The sequence below is a fragment of the Salvelinus alpinus genome, chromosome 12 (assembly GCF_045679555.1).
Source record: "Salvelinus alpinus chromosome 12, SLU_Salpinus.1, whole genome shotgun sequence".
NCBI lineage: Eukaryota > Metazoa > Chordata > Actinopteri > Salmoniformes > Salmonidae > Salvelinus > Salvelinus alpinus.
The window spans coordinates 15,659,576-15,676,716 of NC_092097.1; the positions used below are offsets into that span (position 1 = coordinate 15,659,576).

Genomic DNA, 17,141 nt, shown 5'->3' on the forward strand with positions numbered 1-17,141 from the left:
GTCCCTCCCTACCTCATCAGGTGGTTCACTCTTGATCTGCTCCACAATGGGGTTGGGTTCAGACGTCGTGACCCCCGAGGATGCTCCCTGGGCTCCTCTGCCCTTTGGTTGGACATCACCCCTTGTCCCTTTGGAGTCATCTTTTTTGAGGAGATAGTGGAGGAGGGCGTGGGTCTTCTCCTTCTTGGGGCTGTGAAGTTCTTGCTTCACCTCAGCTCCCCTCGCCCCTGGTCCCTCTCCTGGATCTCCTGGCCCAGCCTCTGGACCCCCACCATCTGTGACCTTCCCCGTGGCCTCGGCTGTGATGCGGGCCACCTCGTCTGGGGTGTTCCCATTCTGCAGCAGCTTGTGGAGAATCTTGTGCTTCTCCTGCAGGGACTGGTTGGCAAAGTGTGCTGCTGCAGCAGCTGCTCCTAGGCCCTGCTGTCCCACTGCAGCCGTGGAGGAGGATACACCTGTGGAGGGGCTGGTCAAACCCCCCAAACCCTCCTTGGACTCAAAGCCCATCGGAGTGTTGCCAGGGCCGGCCTGGTGGTTAGGGGGCACTATCTCCTCCGTAGGGGAGGTGAGGAGCTGCAGGAGCTTCTTGTGGCCCCCCTTGTTGTCATGGCTCGGTCGGTTGGCTTCTACCCCGGCTGGGCCCTCACTGTTGGCCTGGCTGTCTGGGGTCACCTCTGTGGTGAGGGTGTGCTGCTGCTCTCCTCTACTGGCCAGAGTGTTGCCCGGGCTCTTGGAGTCTGAACTGCCTGGTTTACAGGTTCCGCCGTGGCACTGCCCCTGCTGGGTGGAGTTGACGCTGGGGCAGCAGTCAGGCTTGTGTGTGGGGGGAGAGTTGAGGGGCGAGGGGAGGGCCGAGGGTAGAGAGGTGCCCACCCCCTCACTGATGGCCTGGAGGGCACTCAGGGAGCTGCTGGAGAAACTGGTGCTACCTCCTGCGCCTCCAGGACCACCTGGGTGACCCGAGCTCATGGAAGAATGGATACCTCCTGGGGAGAAGGGGCTAGCACCTATTTTGGGGCTTCTCCTTACTGTAGGGGAGCCAATGTTCTGCTGGGGGGCATTCATCCCTGGACTGCTCTGGGGGGGGCTGGTCATGCCCCCCATGCTGTATCCCGCTCCATGGAATGGGGCCTGCTGCTGCTGAGGATACTGCTGCTGCATTCCAGGGTGGTTCATCTGATTCCTCTGGTTCATCTGGTTAATCCGATTCATAGAATTCATCTGGTTCAGGGAATTCATCCGAGAATTCATTGGACGCATGGAGTTCATTTGATTCATGGAATTCATCTGACTCATGTTGTTCATCGGTTGACCCATTGAATTTGTCTGAGAGTTCATTTGATGCAACGAGCGGTTCATTTGATTCATCTGATTCATGGAGTTCATCCCATTTCCCCCTGTGTACGAGGGGCCGCCTCGCTGTCCCATGTGCCCCTGCTCTGCCCCCATGCCGTAGCCCCTGTTCATGCCACCACTGCCCCCTCCAGGGGCCATGTTCATCTGAGCGTTGGGGTTGGTGACGCCCATGCCCTGGGGCCTCATCACTCCCCCCTGGTTGGTTTGGTAACCATTCTGCTCCCTGACAGAGAGAGAATGAGGGGTCAGGAGTGGAAAAAGTTGATTAAAAAACACTATACTCTACAGTATAAAAAAAAAAAACTCGGTTCAATCTTAGCTACAACTGGGAAAAGAAAACAGTAAAATCCTACACGGAGTGAGTGATAGATGCCATGTCTCGGCGCGCTCCAAGCTGACAGACTAACCTCTGTAGCAGATGGGTAGAGAGGAAGGTGGGTGGCTCATTGGAGGCGCGGCTACGACAGAGCTCGCTCCTGGTCTGCGCAGTGACCGGGGTGCCGTCGGAGAGAGAGAACCGGTAAGACGGCGTCTCGGCACGGCCATGCAGGAAGGCTGGAGAGGACAGAGAGAAAACCATGAAGACAGAGAAAATGAGACTGACCGACCAACGTGCTTATCACCGAGTAGTAGCCTTCGTTAGGAGCAGAGATGCATTGTACTTGTGCATTTATAGCAGAGTAACAAGGTGAAACATTGGTGAGAAGACATGGTGATATAGCAGGGAGCCAGAGAGGAGGGTTTAGCAGAGAGAGAAGTACCCTCATGGTAGTGGTGTTTGTAGGACCAGGGATGGCCCTCGCTGCGATGGAGGAACATCTGCATGCAGCGCCTCACCAGGTCCTCCCACCCTGGCCGCATGGTGGTGTGGAGAGAACTCTGCTGTTCGATCTCTATCAGTTTACCTATCAGACAACATCACAGCACAAAGGGCAAGGGTCACATGAACTGAGCAAAAAAAAGAAACGTCCTCTCACTGTCAACTGCGTTTATTTTCAGAAAACTTAACATGTGTAAATATTTGTATGAACAAAACAAGATTCAACAGACAAACTGAACAAGTTCCACAGATAGAAATGGAATAATGTGTCCCTGAACAAGGGGGGGTCAAAAGTAACAGTCAGTATCTGGTGTGGCCACCAGCTGCATTAAGTTCTGCAGTGCATCTCCTCCTCATGGACTGCACCAGATTTGCCAGTTCTTGCTGTGAGATGTTACCCCACTCTTCCACAAAGGCACCTGCAAGTTCCCGGATATTTCTGGGGGGGAATGGCCCTAGCCCTCACCCTCCGATCCAACAGGTTCCAGACGTGCTCAATGGGATTGAGATCCAGGCTCGTCACCGGCCATGGCAGAACACTGACATTCCTGTCTTGCAGGAAATCACGCACAGAACGAGCAGTATGGCTGGTGGCATTGTCATGCTGGAGTGTCATGTCAGGATGAGCCTGCAGGAAGGGTACCACATGAGGGAGGAGGATGTCTTCCCTGTAACGCACAGCACTGAGATTGCCTGCAATGACAACAAGCTCAGTCCGATGATGCTGTGACACACCGCCAAAGACCATAATGGACCCTCCACCTCGATCCCGCTCCAGAGTACAGGCCTCAGTGTAACGCTTATTCCTTCGATGATAAACACGAATCCGACCAACACCTCTGGTGAGACAAAACCGCGACTCGTCAGTGAAGAGCACGGTCCTGTCTGGTCCAGCAACAGTGGATTTGTGCCCATAGGCGACGCTGTTGCCGGTGATGTCTGGTGAGGACCTGCCTTACAAAACAGACCTACACACCCCCAGTCCAGCCTCTCTCAGCCTATTGCGGACAGTCTGAGCACCGATGGAGGGATTGTGCGTTCCTGGTAAAACTCGGGCAATTGTTGTTGCCATCCTGTACCTGTCCTGCAGGTGGTTCAGATGTACCGATCTTGTGCAATTGTTGTTACACGTGGTCTGCCACTGCGAGGACGATCAGCTGTCCGTCCTGTCTCCCTGTAGCGCTGTCTTAGGTGTCTCACAATACGGACATTGCAGTTTATTGCCCTGGCCACATCTGCAGTCCTCATGCCTCCTTGCAGCATGCCTAAGGCACGTTCACACAGATGAGCAGGGACCCTGGGCATCTTTCTTTTGGTGTTTTTCAGAGTCAGTAGCAAGGCCTCTTTAGTGTCCTAAGTTTTCATAACTGTGACCTTAATTGCCTACCGTCTGCAAGCTGTTAGTGTCTTAAAGACCGTTCCACAGGTGCATGTTCATTAAACAAGCACAGGAAACAGTGTTTAAACCCTTTACAATGAAGATCTGTGAAGTTATTTGGATTTTTACAAATTATCTTTGATAGACAGGATCCTGAAAAAGAGGCGTTTCTTTTTTGTTGAGTTCACATGGCAATTATATTCTTATTTAATTTTGAGCAACAAAATGTTGCATCTCAATGTTATAATCTAGTCAAACTAAACTGTATACTCCTACATTTTTGCAGATCAATAGACAATCCCGGAAAAGTCCAAGAGTGTGTTATTTTGCTCAGATTGAATGAAGGGAAAGAGCATTTGAATAGAGAATGAACACGTGAATGCAGTGTGTTTACAGTCATCTCACCTGAGAGCTCATGGCGGGTGCTGAACCTCTCGGTCCTCTCCACTGCAGTGACGCGACGGGCCACACAGATCATACACGACTGCAGGTCTGAACACACACAACATAGCCAGTCAGTATCCACAATCCTTCTCTAATGAACCTATATCAGGCTTGAAAACACTTTTGTCCAATTCCCATAATCAAGTTACAGCAACGCAATGTGAAGAGTACAGCAAGTCTGCATCATAAATAGAAACACCACATCTAACTGTGACATGACTGAGGAGGAGCCCCCTACCTTCTCCCTCCTCCATTATGGTGCGGGGTTGAGTCAGGGCGAAGCACTGCATGGTCTCGTAGCGCTGCCTGTTGGGCCCCTCAGACGGACCATGGTTCTGATGGCTCTGCCCGTGACCGTACTTCACCAGCATACGACAGTTAAAGGTGTGGCTCTTCTGCCGCGATGCCTCTCCTCCCCATGACCCACCGTTGGGTGCTGGAAGAGACAAGGGGACACAGTAATTGCTTTCATGCTGTAGGTTGGGAAGATTACCGTTCTGCAGTGCCACTAAATCAAAGTCAAATGGCATATGTGCATGTGTAATTGTGTGTCTGCGTACCGTTGGTCTTGGGCAGGTTCTTGTGCAGCTCCTCCCTGTCGTCCTCATGGAGGATGTTGTAGACAGAGGTGTTGATGAGCTCCTCCTGTTTGTACTGCAGGTACTGGGTCACATTGTCAGACACAAACACGATGCTGCCCTCCCGATTCACCACAAACAGGAAGCCATCCAGGGCCTGAGCCAGAGGAAAGAGGGGAGATGCACAAAATTCTAACTATACTAAATGTGTGACCAGCTGCATCCCTGTACATACAAGAGTCTTGTATGTCCCCATTCAACATAAAGTGAAGCTAATTCCACTGCCCTTTGACCCCCCCACCCTGTCCTCAGGCTAACCTGTAGCAGCAGCGGTCCCAAATGGTCCTTGTCAATGACCCCTTGACCGGTGGATGACACATCTGCCTTCTGGACATCGTCATCGCTGCACGAGCTCTTCCCTGCAGAGGGACAAGGACTCCCAGTCACTTCACAGTAGATAAGGTAAATCTAGTTACAATGCAACACACAGCAGGATATGTACACCCTCTAACAAGCAGCTTGATATCCATTGTGGAAATTTGAGGAGAAATGAGAAACATTACACTTGCAAAACAGTTTTACTTGAGGCCAAAATTAGCATACAATACAGAGACACTAGCGATCCAGCCAACCATGTCACAGTAAAATGACTTACTGTCCGCCACCAGGAGGCAGCATTACCAATGCTTTTACAGTTCTAAAAATGTAACCATCATGATTTAAAATGGAATTATGAGTCAGATTCTGAGGGAAGAGATTCACTTGCAACGAAGAGAATGACAAAAGAAATGCTTCTGGTTTTCAAGGCTGCTTCAAGGCTAACACTAATGTAAGGGAAGAGGATAGAGTCTGCCTAAATAAGATGACCTAAGGAGTAAATGGATAGGTGAAATAGAGCAAGAGAAAGATAGCTGGTTAAAAAGGTAACGGTGAAAGAAGGACGGCCTTCATCATTTACTTCCTGTAACTATGGGAACCTAGCTGTACAAAGCTCCTGCCAGCAGCAGCCATCTGTGGCCCTGGCGTGGATTCCAATCCAATAATTCCCTCCCTCCCTTCCTTCCTTCCTTCCTCCTCACTGATCTTATCTGAGTGAACTGCTAGTTATAAGATTGCATATAACCTACCAGAAGGCTGGGGGGAGTTAATACAGCTTACACCGATCCAACCACTTCAGATCGGTAACAGGGTAATGAGCAGGGGGGGGGGGGGGGGGGGGGTGAGTGATTGATGGGGTTGGAATCCCTCACCTCAATCCCCCCAAACAAAGGCCAGGCAGGCAGGCCATAGGGCCATGAGCCCACCACCTAGTCTCTACAGCCCTGGTTGGCACAGGTATACTCCTGACCATGCAACCATACACTGATCTAATACTACAGAAAGGATTTTACGAATGCCAAATCATGTTCTCCTACTTCCTTTTTTTGCTAAATCCAACGGCGATAACGTGCTGATATTCAGATGACTGCTAGCGTTAGCATTACACGGAACCCAAACCGGCTGCGCGCGTGCGCCATCGTGCATAAATGTATTTTGTCCCCCCACACCAAACGCGATCACAACACGCAGGTTAAAATATCAAAACAAACTCTGAACCAATGACATTAATTTGGGGGACAGGTCGAAAAGCATTAAACCTTTATGCCAATTTAGCTAGCTAGCTTGCACTTGCTAGCTAATTTGTCCTATTTAGCTAGCTTTCTGTTGCTAGCTAATTTGTCCTGGGATATAAACATTGACTTGTTATTTTAACTGAAATGCACAAGGTCCTCTACTCCACCAATTAATCCACACATAAAACGGTCAACCGAATCGTTTCTAGTCATCTCTCTTCCTTCCAGGCTTTTTCCTTCTCTTGACTTTATATTGCAATTGGCAACTTTCATAAATTAGGTGCATTACCGGCACTGACCTCGTTCGTCTTTGTCACCCACGTGGGTATAACCCATGAGGAGATGGCACGTGGGTACCTGCTTCTATAAACCGATGGGAGAGGCAGGACTTCTATTTTAGCCCTTGGCAACGCAGGATGCAATAATTGAATAATCTAGATTTCTAAATTTATTTGGCAACGGTGTAGTCAGCCTGTTAGGGAGCTGGTACCTTGCCCTTTGATTTGCCTGATCTGCCGGACGGTCTCCTTGAGGATGGCACATTTGTCTGGCTTCACGTTGAAGCTGTCCATGTTGCCGAGGTTGGCAGAGATCAGCTCGGCCAGCTCCTCCATGTAGTTACTCTCCTGCTCCCTCCTGCGCTTGTCACATCTGCAGGGAAAGGGAGTGGGGAGGGGGAGAAAATAGGAGATAGTCAGATATGTCACCATGACAACCACACCTCTCCCTCCATAATGACCTGCTGTATACTAGAGTTAAAATGTTGACACCACAGGAATCTTCTACATGAAAAACAGATATTGAAGCTGAGGGAATTTACACAGAGGCTAGAGAGAAAAGGACACACTTTGCTCAGAAGACAGACAAAGACAGGCAGTGTCACACACAAAGATAAACAGAAAGGAAGATGGAGACAGACGGAGACATCGCTCCCGACAGTGACTCACCCCATGCCTGGTGTATCGCAGGTGGAGATCTTGCGTTTCCGATCGGAGCACATGGGCTCCAGCGAGTTGTCTGCCACTTCACTCATCCTCAGCGCATGTCAGCACCTGGGGAGACAGAGATGCACTGTATCCAGACCGCTGAGACCGACATGGCTTAGTCTATTATTTTACAACTTAGAGTCCCTTCTCCGGGCGTCTCGTCCAAGAGGATAGTCCATTAAAACTATTATTCCATACACTGACTTTTACTATAATCCCTCGATTAATACTTAAATTCAAAAATAAAAATAGCAACGGCGATTTCAGGGAGTAAGCTGGAGGTATCGAGCAGTGCTGAGCGATTGAAAGCACTGAGGTCGGTTATTCAAAAAAAATAAAAAGGTTTTCGATTTGAGTTGAATGCTATAACTGAATGAAACAATTAAAAAGTCCCATGGTAGTGACTGCCCATTACTGCTTATTCACATTACCGTAATAAATTACTTCAGTCATGTATATTACATTTATTTGATGACTATTATTTAATTCCAAGTCATCTCATCTCTACAGAGCTGCTGTCTGACAAATCACTATTTTGGTAGCTCTTCAATTGAAATAAGGCATACTTTTATGACTGCTGAATACCAACTACCAAATCACTTTGATCATGCATTTGCAGGTGTGGATAAGTCACGAAGCAACAGCTGCTCTCTATATCCCCTCATGATCTCGCATTCTTGTCTCTTCGGTCTGTGGTTCTTTTAATGCCTTCTACTGGACAAGTAGATGTGCAAATGGATGATGGGCATTGCAGTTAATTACCACGTTTTATGCTCTAAACTATGTAGAATATTGGCCTGAAGTGGAATTCAAATAATTGAATTGACTTGGACAATTATTTGTTTAAAAAAACAAAAACAAATTTTGGTTAATCGCTCAGCACTAGTAGCTACACGAGTCTCCCTTCATTGCATTTGATAGGAGAGAAATCTCATCTGTTCCAGTGTGAGGAGAGACTGACAATGATGTAGTGATTTAGAGCCTCTGGGGAAAATGGGTCATCCTGCGTTCATCCTGCACTACTCCTCTTGCTCTAATAGTACAGTACGGTCAATAAACCCCCAGCACAGGGACAAGCACAAGCTGGATTGTGTTCCTACAGAACAGAGATGTTGGTCCCAAGGTTAGGCTATAGTGCTCTGTTTAACCTTACTGAACCGCAAGATACATTCACATTTCCAACTTCCAATCGCTCCCTGACCCCGAATTCTCTCTATATCCACTCTCCCCTTCTTCGTACACTCTGGCCATTCCTCTTCCTGTCCCGCCCAACCCCCCTCTCTCTGAGCGTGCAGCAGAGTGCTGCTGGCCGGCCAGGCGACCCTGCCCTTGTTTTCCTCCCCTGGCCCAGCCTTGCACTGCGTCTGACCCCCTCAGGGTTCAAACCAGAGGAAGGTAGACACTAAGGCCACTGCTCTTTTAATTTCCACACAGAAAAAAAAACACTGGAGTTCATTGTTCCAGCACTTGAGACGTAGGCCACGACAGACACACATCTCAGGGTGGGCAAGCACACTGGCACACACACACACACACACACACACACAGCTATGAGCGCATCATTCCTGAGTGGAATACTGCAGAACGGATGGGAGTGGTTATGCAACCTCAGTCCAAACTGCAGGCATGGACTTGTATAGCGCCACCTCTCTGACACAGTCCTAGTCTCCAACCCATATGTCTCCACTGCAAGCTCCCAAATCTGTCTTTCCCACTCAGTCTCGCTCTTTTTCCATCCCCCTTCCTTCCCTCTCATTCCTCTTTTCTGTCCCCCAACTCACCTCTGTGGAGAATGATGACATCAAACCTCAAGTCAGCTTCACATCTTGAAAGACAAACACACGCTAGAGTGCTGCTTGCTGGTAATAATAGAGAAGGCAGAATATATAGCTCACATGTATACAGGTGGAAAAGAACAAGGAAGTGGTTATATAGATCAGGGTTTCCCAAACTTGGTACACATTTGTTTTTGACCTAGCACTACACAGCTGATTCAAATAATCAACTCATCCCCCTGTGTATAGCCTCACTATTGTTATTTTACTGCTGCTGTTTAATTGTTACTCTTATGCTCAATTTTTTAATTAACACTTATTTTCTTAACTGCATTGTTGGTTAAGGGCTTCTAAGCATTTCTCTAAGGTCTGCACCTACACGTGACAAATAACATTTTAATTGATCATCAAGCTTTGGTTATTTGAAATCAGCTGTATAGTGCCAGGGCAAAAAAACAAAACGTGTACCCAGGGAGGGCCCAAGGACAGAGTTTGGGAAACTCTATAGGAGACCGCAGTGAAATGTTGTATTCCCTTGCAGAAATCTTTCCCCTTGTATAGAATCTGCCAATCATACTGTGGTGATGGTAAAGCATTTGAACATAAGAAACGATTTTCTCCAGTATTTTGACAACCATGCTGCCATGGCATCAAACAGTATATGCATGTTTGTAACATGCCTCATTTATTTGTTGTTCGCCTTTATTCCTCAACTTTTCCCCCAGTAAGTTTGTTGACTTTGAAACCTTGCAGTGAATCACGCTTAGGGAGATACAGTAGGCCTATACTCTGGAGAGAACGCAAACATTGTGCTATACCCTTTCTATTTCAGAGAGACATCGCCTGAAAACAGCAGCGCACCACAAATGAGTCACAACAGGCCTGGCATTATGCAAATTATCCTGAAGCAGACACTTCTGACAACGTGAAACTTGCCCAGAGATAGATAGATGTTTGTTCCATCAGATACGGGGCAGATTTTAAAGTGATACGAACCGAAAGCAGTTGGTTTTACAAGACAGCATAGGCTTACAGTTTGTTGAACTAATGGAGACCAAGATGAATGAAGATCTGGGGCGTCATTTATCATCCGTGTGTACATTTCTCACTAAATTCTAGCGTACATGGAGATTAAGATTTGCATGCTCAACAAATTGGGATTATTTTTTATTTTTTTAATTGAATTTAAAAAAAACTGTTGCACTTATCAATGTTTTCATTGATAAGTCAGAGCCATACTGTGCTCGTGAACGACCGTTACAACGCCGACTGGAAAACACAGTAAAAAGTGAAAACTCATTTGCTGTATAATAATTTGGAGAGGTTAGAACTGGGCCATGGCAGTTTCTAAAATAAACTAATTTCAAATCACCTGTAGAAGGGTGGGCAGATTAGTATATATTTTTTTTTTTACAAACTCTTGCAGTGACTTAATCCAAAAATGCTTAGCGAGTCCGAAACACTGGCTGTGCATTCTGAAATGATTGTCTAGCCGAGCAATTTAAAAGGAAATACTACGGCCCACACTTCCATACAAAAAACGAACTGTTCTTCCATATTAAAATGTAAATATGCTATGGTGTTGCGCTCGTATCAATACTGTTGCTTACCCATATTGTCAAATGTTTTGAATAGACCACCGGTCCATTTACTTTTGAGCATGGCTTTGTTGTGTAGCAGGAATAATCTGGTCACGTCAGAAAGGAGACACATGTCTTGTAGTATGATTGTGCTTGAGGCCTATATAATAAAAGCACAATAATATATTAGACTACATGCTGCCATGCGATCTCCTTACCAACGGCAAATGCATCAGATTTATCATTAAAATTGTCAAATGTTTTAATTAGCCTACCATTATTATAAGTGCACCAAACACCTTAATTTCCCCCCTCTTGCAATATAAATTGATCAACCACTAGAAGCTGTGCGTGGAGATACGCACACTTTTCCGTCACGTTTGATAAATACAAACCTTTGCAGGAAAACATTTTTGTGCGCAGGCACCTTTGATAAATGAGGCCCCTTGAGAGTGAGGTGCAGTGTAAATGACATGGACTCTAGCACACCTGATTGTGTACAATCAAAATCCATTCACAGTCTGGGGTCTCAAAGTCTTAGCACAGCCTGTTATAAGACAGAAGAGACCACATTAGCAGGTCTGCAGCATATCATGCGCTCTGATCAAAGCACGGACTACAGCAGTTAAGAGCCAATGAATGTTACTGGAGTCAGACAGGACTGTGACATGAGTTGGTGAACAAACATAACCAAGCCCAATGTGCCACCTGAAATGTGTAACTCAACACAAACCATACGTTTAATTTTTGGCTCCGTTTACTTTATGTTCACTGACGGTGGGCAAGGTAGACGAAATTCAAGCAAGGGTTGCCTTCCAGAGAAACAGATTGTAACATTCTCTGTTTCACGGAAACATGGCTCTCTGGGATATGTTGTCAGAATCGGTTCAGCCACCGGGCTTCTCCATGCATCGCGCCGACAGAGAAACACCTCTCTGGGAAGAGGAAGGGAGGGGCTCATGGTGTAATCATAACAACATACAGGAACTCAAGTCCTTCTGCTCACCCGACCTAGAATTCCTTACAATCAAATGCCGGCAATATTATCTGCCAAGAGAATTCTCGTTGGTTATCGTCACAGCTGTGTACATTCCCCCTCAAGCAGACACCAAGACGACCATCAAGGAACTTCACTGGACTATATGCAAACTGGAAACCATATATCATGAGGCTGCATTTATTGTATCTGGGGATTTTAACAAAGGAAATTTGAGAACAAGGCTACCTAAATTCTACCAGCATTTTGACTGCGCTGCGCGCATGGGCAAAGCACCCGGCCACTGCTACTCTAACTTCCGCGACGCATACAAAGCCCTCCCCCGCCCTCACTTCAGCAAATCCGACCACGACGCCATCTTGCTCCTACCGTCTTATAGGCAGAAACTCAAACAGGATGTACCAGTGACGAGAACCATTCAACGCTGGTCCAACCAATCGGAAGCCACGCTCCAAGATTGTTTTGATCACGCGGACTGGAATATGTTCCGGTCAAGCCTCAGAGAACAACATTGACATATACGCTGACTCGGTGAGTGAGTTTATAAAGTGCATTGGAGATATACCCAATGTGACTATTAAAACCTACCCTAACCAGAAACCGTGGATGGATGGCGGCATTCGCGCAAAACTGAAAGCGCAAACCACCGCATTCAACCATGGAAAGAGGTCTGGGAATATGACTGAATATAAAAACAGTGTAGTTATTCCCTCCGCAAGGCAATCAAACAAGCGAAATGCCAGTACAGAGACAGGGTGGAATCGCAATTCAACGGCTCAGACACGAGACGTATGTGGCAGGGTCTACAGGAAATCACGGACTACACACAAAAAACAGCCACGTGACAGACACGACGTCACACTTCCAGACAAATGAAACAGCTTCCTTGCTCACTTTGAGGATAATACAGTGCCACCATTGCGCCCCGCTAACAAGGACTGCACACCTCCACCCCTCTCCATGGTTGACGTGAGTAAAACATTTAAACGTGTTCACACTCGCAAGGCTGCTGGCCCAGATAACATCCCTAGCCGTGTCCTCAGAGCATGCGCAGACCAGCTGGCTGGTGTGTTTAAGGACATATTCAATCGTTCCCTATCCCAGTCTGTTGTCCCCACATGATTCATGATGGCAACCATTGTTACTGTACCCAAGAAGGTAAAGATAACTAAATGACTACTGCCCCGTAGCACTCACTTCTGTCATCATGAAGTGCTTTGAGAGACTAGTCAAGGATCATATCACCTCCACCCTACCTGTCACCCTAGATCCACTTCAGTTTGCATACCCCACCAACAGGTCCACAGACGATGCAATCGCCATCACACTGCCCTATCCCATCTGGACAAGAGGATTATCTATGCAAGAATGCTGTTCATTGACTACAGCTCAGAATTCAACACCATAGTACCCGCCAAGCTCATCATCAAGCTGGAGGCCCTGGGTCTCAACCCCGCCCTGTGCAATTGGGTCCTGGACTTTGACGTGCCACCCCCAGGTGGTGAAGGTAGGAAACACCTCCACGTCGCTGACCCTCAACACTGGGGCCCCACAAGAGTGCGTGCTCAGTAGAGGTCGACCGATTAATTGGAATGGCCGATTTCAAGTTTTCATAACAATCGGTATTTTTGGACACCGATTTGGCAGATTTTTTTTTTTACACCTTTATTTAACTAGGCAAGTCAGGTAAGAACACATTCTTATTTTCAATGAAGGCCTAGGAACGGTGGGTTAACTGCCTTGTTCAGGGGCAGAACGACAGATTTTTACCTTGTCAGCACGGGGATTCAATCTTGCAACCTTACGGTTAACTAGTCCAACGCTCTAACCACCTGATTACATTGCACTCCACGAGGAGCCTGCCTGTTACGCGAATGCAGTAAGAAGCCAAGGTGAGTTGCTAGCTAGCATTAAACTTATAAAAAACAATCATAATCACTAGTTAACTACACATGGTTGATGATATTACTAGGTTTATCTTCCTATGACTGCAGGGGCAGTATTGAGTAGCTTGGATGAAAAGGTGCCCATTGTAAACGGCCAGCTCCTCAGTCGCTAATATATGCATATTATTATTAGTATTGGATAGAAAACTCTAAAGTTTCCAAAACTGTCAAAATATTGTCTGTGAGTATAACCGAACTGATATTGCAGGCGAAACCCTGAGGAAAATGGCTTCTATTTTGAAAACTCCATGTTCCATAGCCTCCCTTTGCTGCATTTAAAGTGATATGAACCAGATTCATTTTCCTATCACTTCCTCGAGGTGTCAGTCTTCAGACATAGTTTCAGGCTTTTATTTTGAAAAATTAGCCAGAACGATAACATCTCGTCAAGTGGTCACATGAGTTTTGCTCGCACAACAGAGTTTGGACAGTCATTGTTTTCCCCTCTCCTACTGTGAAAGACATTTGCGGTTGATATATTATCAATTATATATTTTAAAAACAACCTGAGGATTGATTATAAAAAACGTTCGACATGTTTGTGGACATTATGGAAACTATTTGGAATTTGTCTACGTTGTCGTGACCGCTCTTTCCTGTGGATTTCTGATCATAACGCGCCAAACATTACAAATAAATAATAAAAGGCTTTTTTTGGTCCTCCAATAAATCGGTATCGGCGTTGAAAATCCATAATCGGTCGACCTCTAGTGCTTAACGACCTCCTGTACTCCCTGTTCACCCATGACTGCGTGGCCATGCACACCTCCAACTCAATCATCAAATTTGCAGACACAATAGTAGGCTTGATTATCAACAACGACGAGACCGCCTACAGGGAGGAGGTGAGGGCGCTGGGAGTGTGGTGCCAGGAAAACAACCTCTCACTCAACGTCAACAAAACAAAGGAGATGATTGTGGACTTCAGGAAACTGCAGAGGGAGCACCCCCTATTTACGTCAAAGGAACAGCAGTGGAAAAGATGGAAAGTTTTAAGTTCCTTGGCGTACACATCACAGACAAACTGAAATGGTCCACCCACACAGACAGTGTGATGAAGAAGGCACAACAATGCCCCTCCAACCTCAGGATGCTGAAGAAATTTGGCTTGTCACCCTAAACCCTGAAACTTTTACAGATGCACAATCGAGAGCATCCTGTTGGGCTGTATCACAGCCTGGTACGGCAACAGCACCGCCCTCAACCGCAAGGCTCTCCAAACTACATGCCCTCAATGACACCTACAGCACCCGATGTCACAGGAAGGCCAAAAAGATCATCAAGGACAACAACCACCTGAGCCCCTGCCTGTTCACCCCACTACCACCCAGAAGGCGATGTCAGTACAGGTGCATCATAGCTTGGACCGAGAGTGAAAAACAGCTTCTATCGCAAGGCCATCTGACTGCTAAACAGCAATTACTAACTCAGAGGCTGCTGCCTACATTGAGACCCAGTCACTGGCCACTTTAATAAAATGGATCACTAGTCACTTTATACAATGTCACTTTAATACGGTTTACATATTTTATATTACATGTATATACTGTATTTTACACCATCTATGGCACCTTGCCTATGGCACTCGGCCATCGCTCATCCATATACTTACATGTACATATTCTCATTCACCCCTTTAGATGCTTGTAATAGGTAGTTGTTGGGGAATTATTAGATATTACTGCACTGTCGAAACTAGAAACAAGCATTTCGCTATACTCGCATTAACAATCTGCTAACCATGTGTATGTGACCAATAAAAAAATTAAAAAATGATTTGATTGGAGAGGTTTTCATGTGGAGTATGTCCCGCCTAAGCACGACAGTAAGTGATCCAGTTGGCTGGCTGATACAGGATGGAACAGAACCCACTTCTCTACTTCCTGTACTTCATGGAACCATTATTTCTAAAAAAGATACAGGAAGCCACAGAAGACAGCATCCTATTTGCATCCTCTCTCACGGTCCCCTTCGTTATCACTTCCTGGATATGGCCTCCCAGCCACTACATTTACATAGAGTGGGGAAAGGGACTGATACACAGACTATCTGGCCTCAGTTGGCTGTCAGAGTCTACTACTGCAGTACCAAGCAACTTTCCAATGCTAAGCTTAGCTATCCTCTGTCAGTTTCCTTGGTGACTTAGCTACTTCATTTCAACATTATTCACAGGTTTGCTGCCACACACACGGGTTTCCGTTAGGAAAATGTGGCACCGGACAACATGACGGGGAAGATTTTAAATTTACAGTCCATTTGAGAAATGTACCAATGGCAAGGTTTAAGAAGCCCTTCTCTTGGCTGTAGAGACAATTTTGCTGTTTTAAAGCTAGTTTCCTGCTATACTATATACTTGTCATTGCTTATGCCTTGTTTTTATGCCATCTGAGTGACTCAAACATAATAATATCAATGGGGTGCCAAAATATTGATTTATTGATTTGCAGTGGTGGTACATATAGGGGAAACACTGCACACAGAAAAAAGTAGCGCGATGCACCACCTGCGTGTGCCTATGGGATCTTCCACACAGATCAAACCCAAAAAGGTTCACAGCAACTGAGCTAAAGGTGCAGCTGAATAATTAAACACACAGAGAGAGAAAGGATGAGGAACGAGAGATGTCAGCAGGCAGACAGTGTGCCACTTCAAGTCAAGCACCAAGGCTAAATTGTTTGCATTTCCCTTCTAGACAGGCATTACTTCAGGTCGGCAGACGATAAGCTGGTAACACAAGTCTGACAAGGGGCACACACATGTTTTTTTGAATGAGAAGGTGGCACATTTTCATATAAAAAAAAAACAAGACATGAATATGACGGGGGAGGTACAGTAAAAAAGAGAAAGGAAGGGGTGGAAAAGGAAGAATAGAAAGGGGAGGAGGGAGAGTGTCAGAGTGGAGCTCAAGAGCTGCAGTGTCACTAAGTCAGGATCAGAATAGAGGACATTCTAGCAGCGCTTGAACTAAAGCCTGTAATCTGAACTCTGAGACACAGGCTAGCACAACAAAGACACCACACACTACAGACTGACCAGACCACAGCTCTCCACACGTAAACATAACCGCAACATCGTAAGCAGACAAACCATCACCAACTGACCCACCTATCTTTGGTCTTCAAATATGAAAGCAGTGGCAGATCCATTTGGTGCAATTACCCTGTATTCAACCATTTATCCCCCCCCCCCCCCCACAGTCATCAAGAAACAAAACGGCATCTACAAGAGTTTGGGACGTCAAGTGCAAAAGGAAACAAGAGGACAGAATGACTTCCTGTTTTTCTTCAAAGACCAGCCCCACCCCCACCCCAGCAGAACACAAATCTTTCAGCCACTTTGGGACGACAACGGCTACAATAGCTGCTGCTCACAGGAGCTTTTCTCCCGTTTCAACCAGTGTCATATCCATCTTATATAGCTGAAGTTGACAGAGTGCACATCAACAAATCCTTCCTGTTTTGTTTTCGCATCCATGTAAACACGTGACCGAGTTCGCTACATAATCTGTTTTATCCATTTGCGAAAACACATGATTCTCATGAAAATAGTGTGAGTGAGACAGAACTGTGACTTATGATCAAGAAAGAGATGATTCACAAATGGGACTGAAGTACAGCGAGGCAGACACGCCAAGCATGTGAAAACATGTGCAGACTTCTAAAAAGTTA

General features: G+C 46.4%; 1 protein-coding gene across 5 annotated transcripts in view; it reads right to left on the reverse strand.

Annotated features, from left to right (window-relative positions):
* Positions 1 to 17,141, reverse strand: part of LOC139536562 (nuclear receptor coactivator 3-like) — a 43,948-nt gene that overhangs the window by 8,462 nt on the left and 18,345 nt on the right. For all 5 annotated transcript variants that reach the window (XM_071337187.1, XM_071337186.1, XM_071337183.1 and 2 more), the window contains 9 exons: positions 7,137 to 7,241; positions 6,680 to 6,840; positions 4,895 to 4,995; positions 4,559 to 4,733; positions 4,237 to 4,434; positions 3,960 to 4,046; positions 2,118 to 2,261; positions 1,764 to 1,911; positions 13 to 1,579 (listed from right to left, as the gene is read on the reverse strand). In XM_071337187.1, coding sequence (XP_071193288.1) covers positions 13 to 1,579; positions 1,764 to 1,911; positions 2,118 to 2,261; positions 3,960 to 4,046; positions 4,237 to 4,434; positions 4,559 to 4,733; positions 4,895 to 4,995; positions 6,680 to 6,840; positions 7,137 to 7,222 — 2,667 coding nt within the window. In that variant the 5' untranslated portion in view covers positions 7,223 to 7,241. The remainder of the gene's footprint in view (positions 1 to 12; positions 1,580 to 1,763; positions 1,912 to 2,117; positions 2,262 to 3,959; positions 4,047 to 4,236; positions 4,435 to 4,558; positions 4,734 to 4,894; positions 4,996 to 6,679; positions 6,841 to 7,136; positions 7,242 to 17,141) is intronic.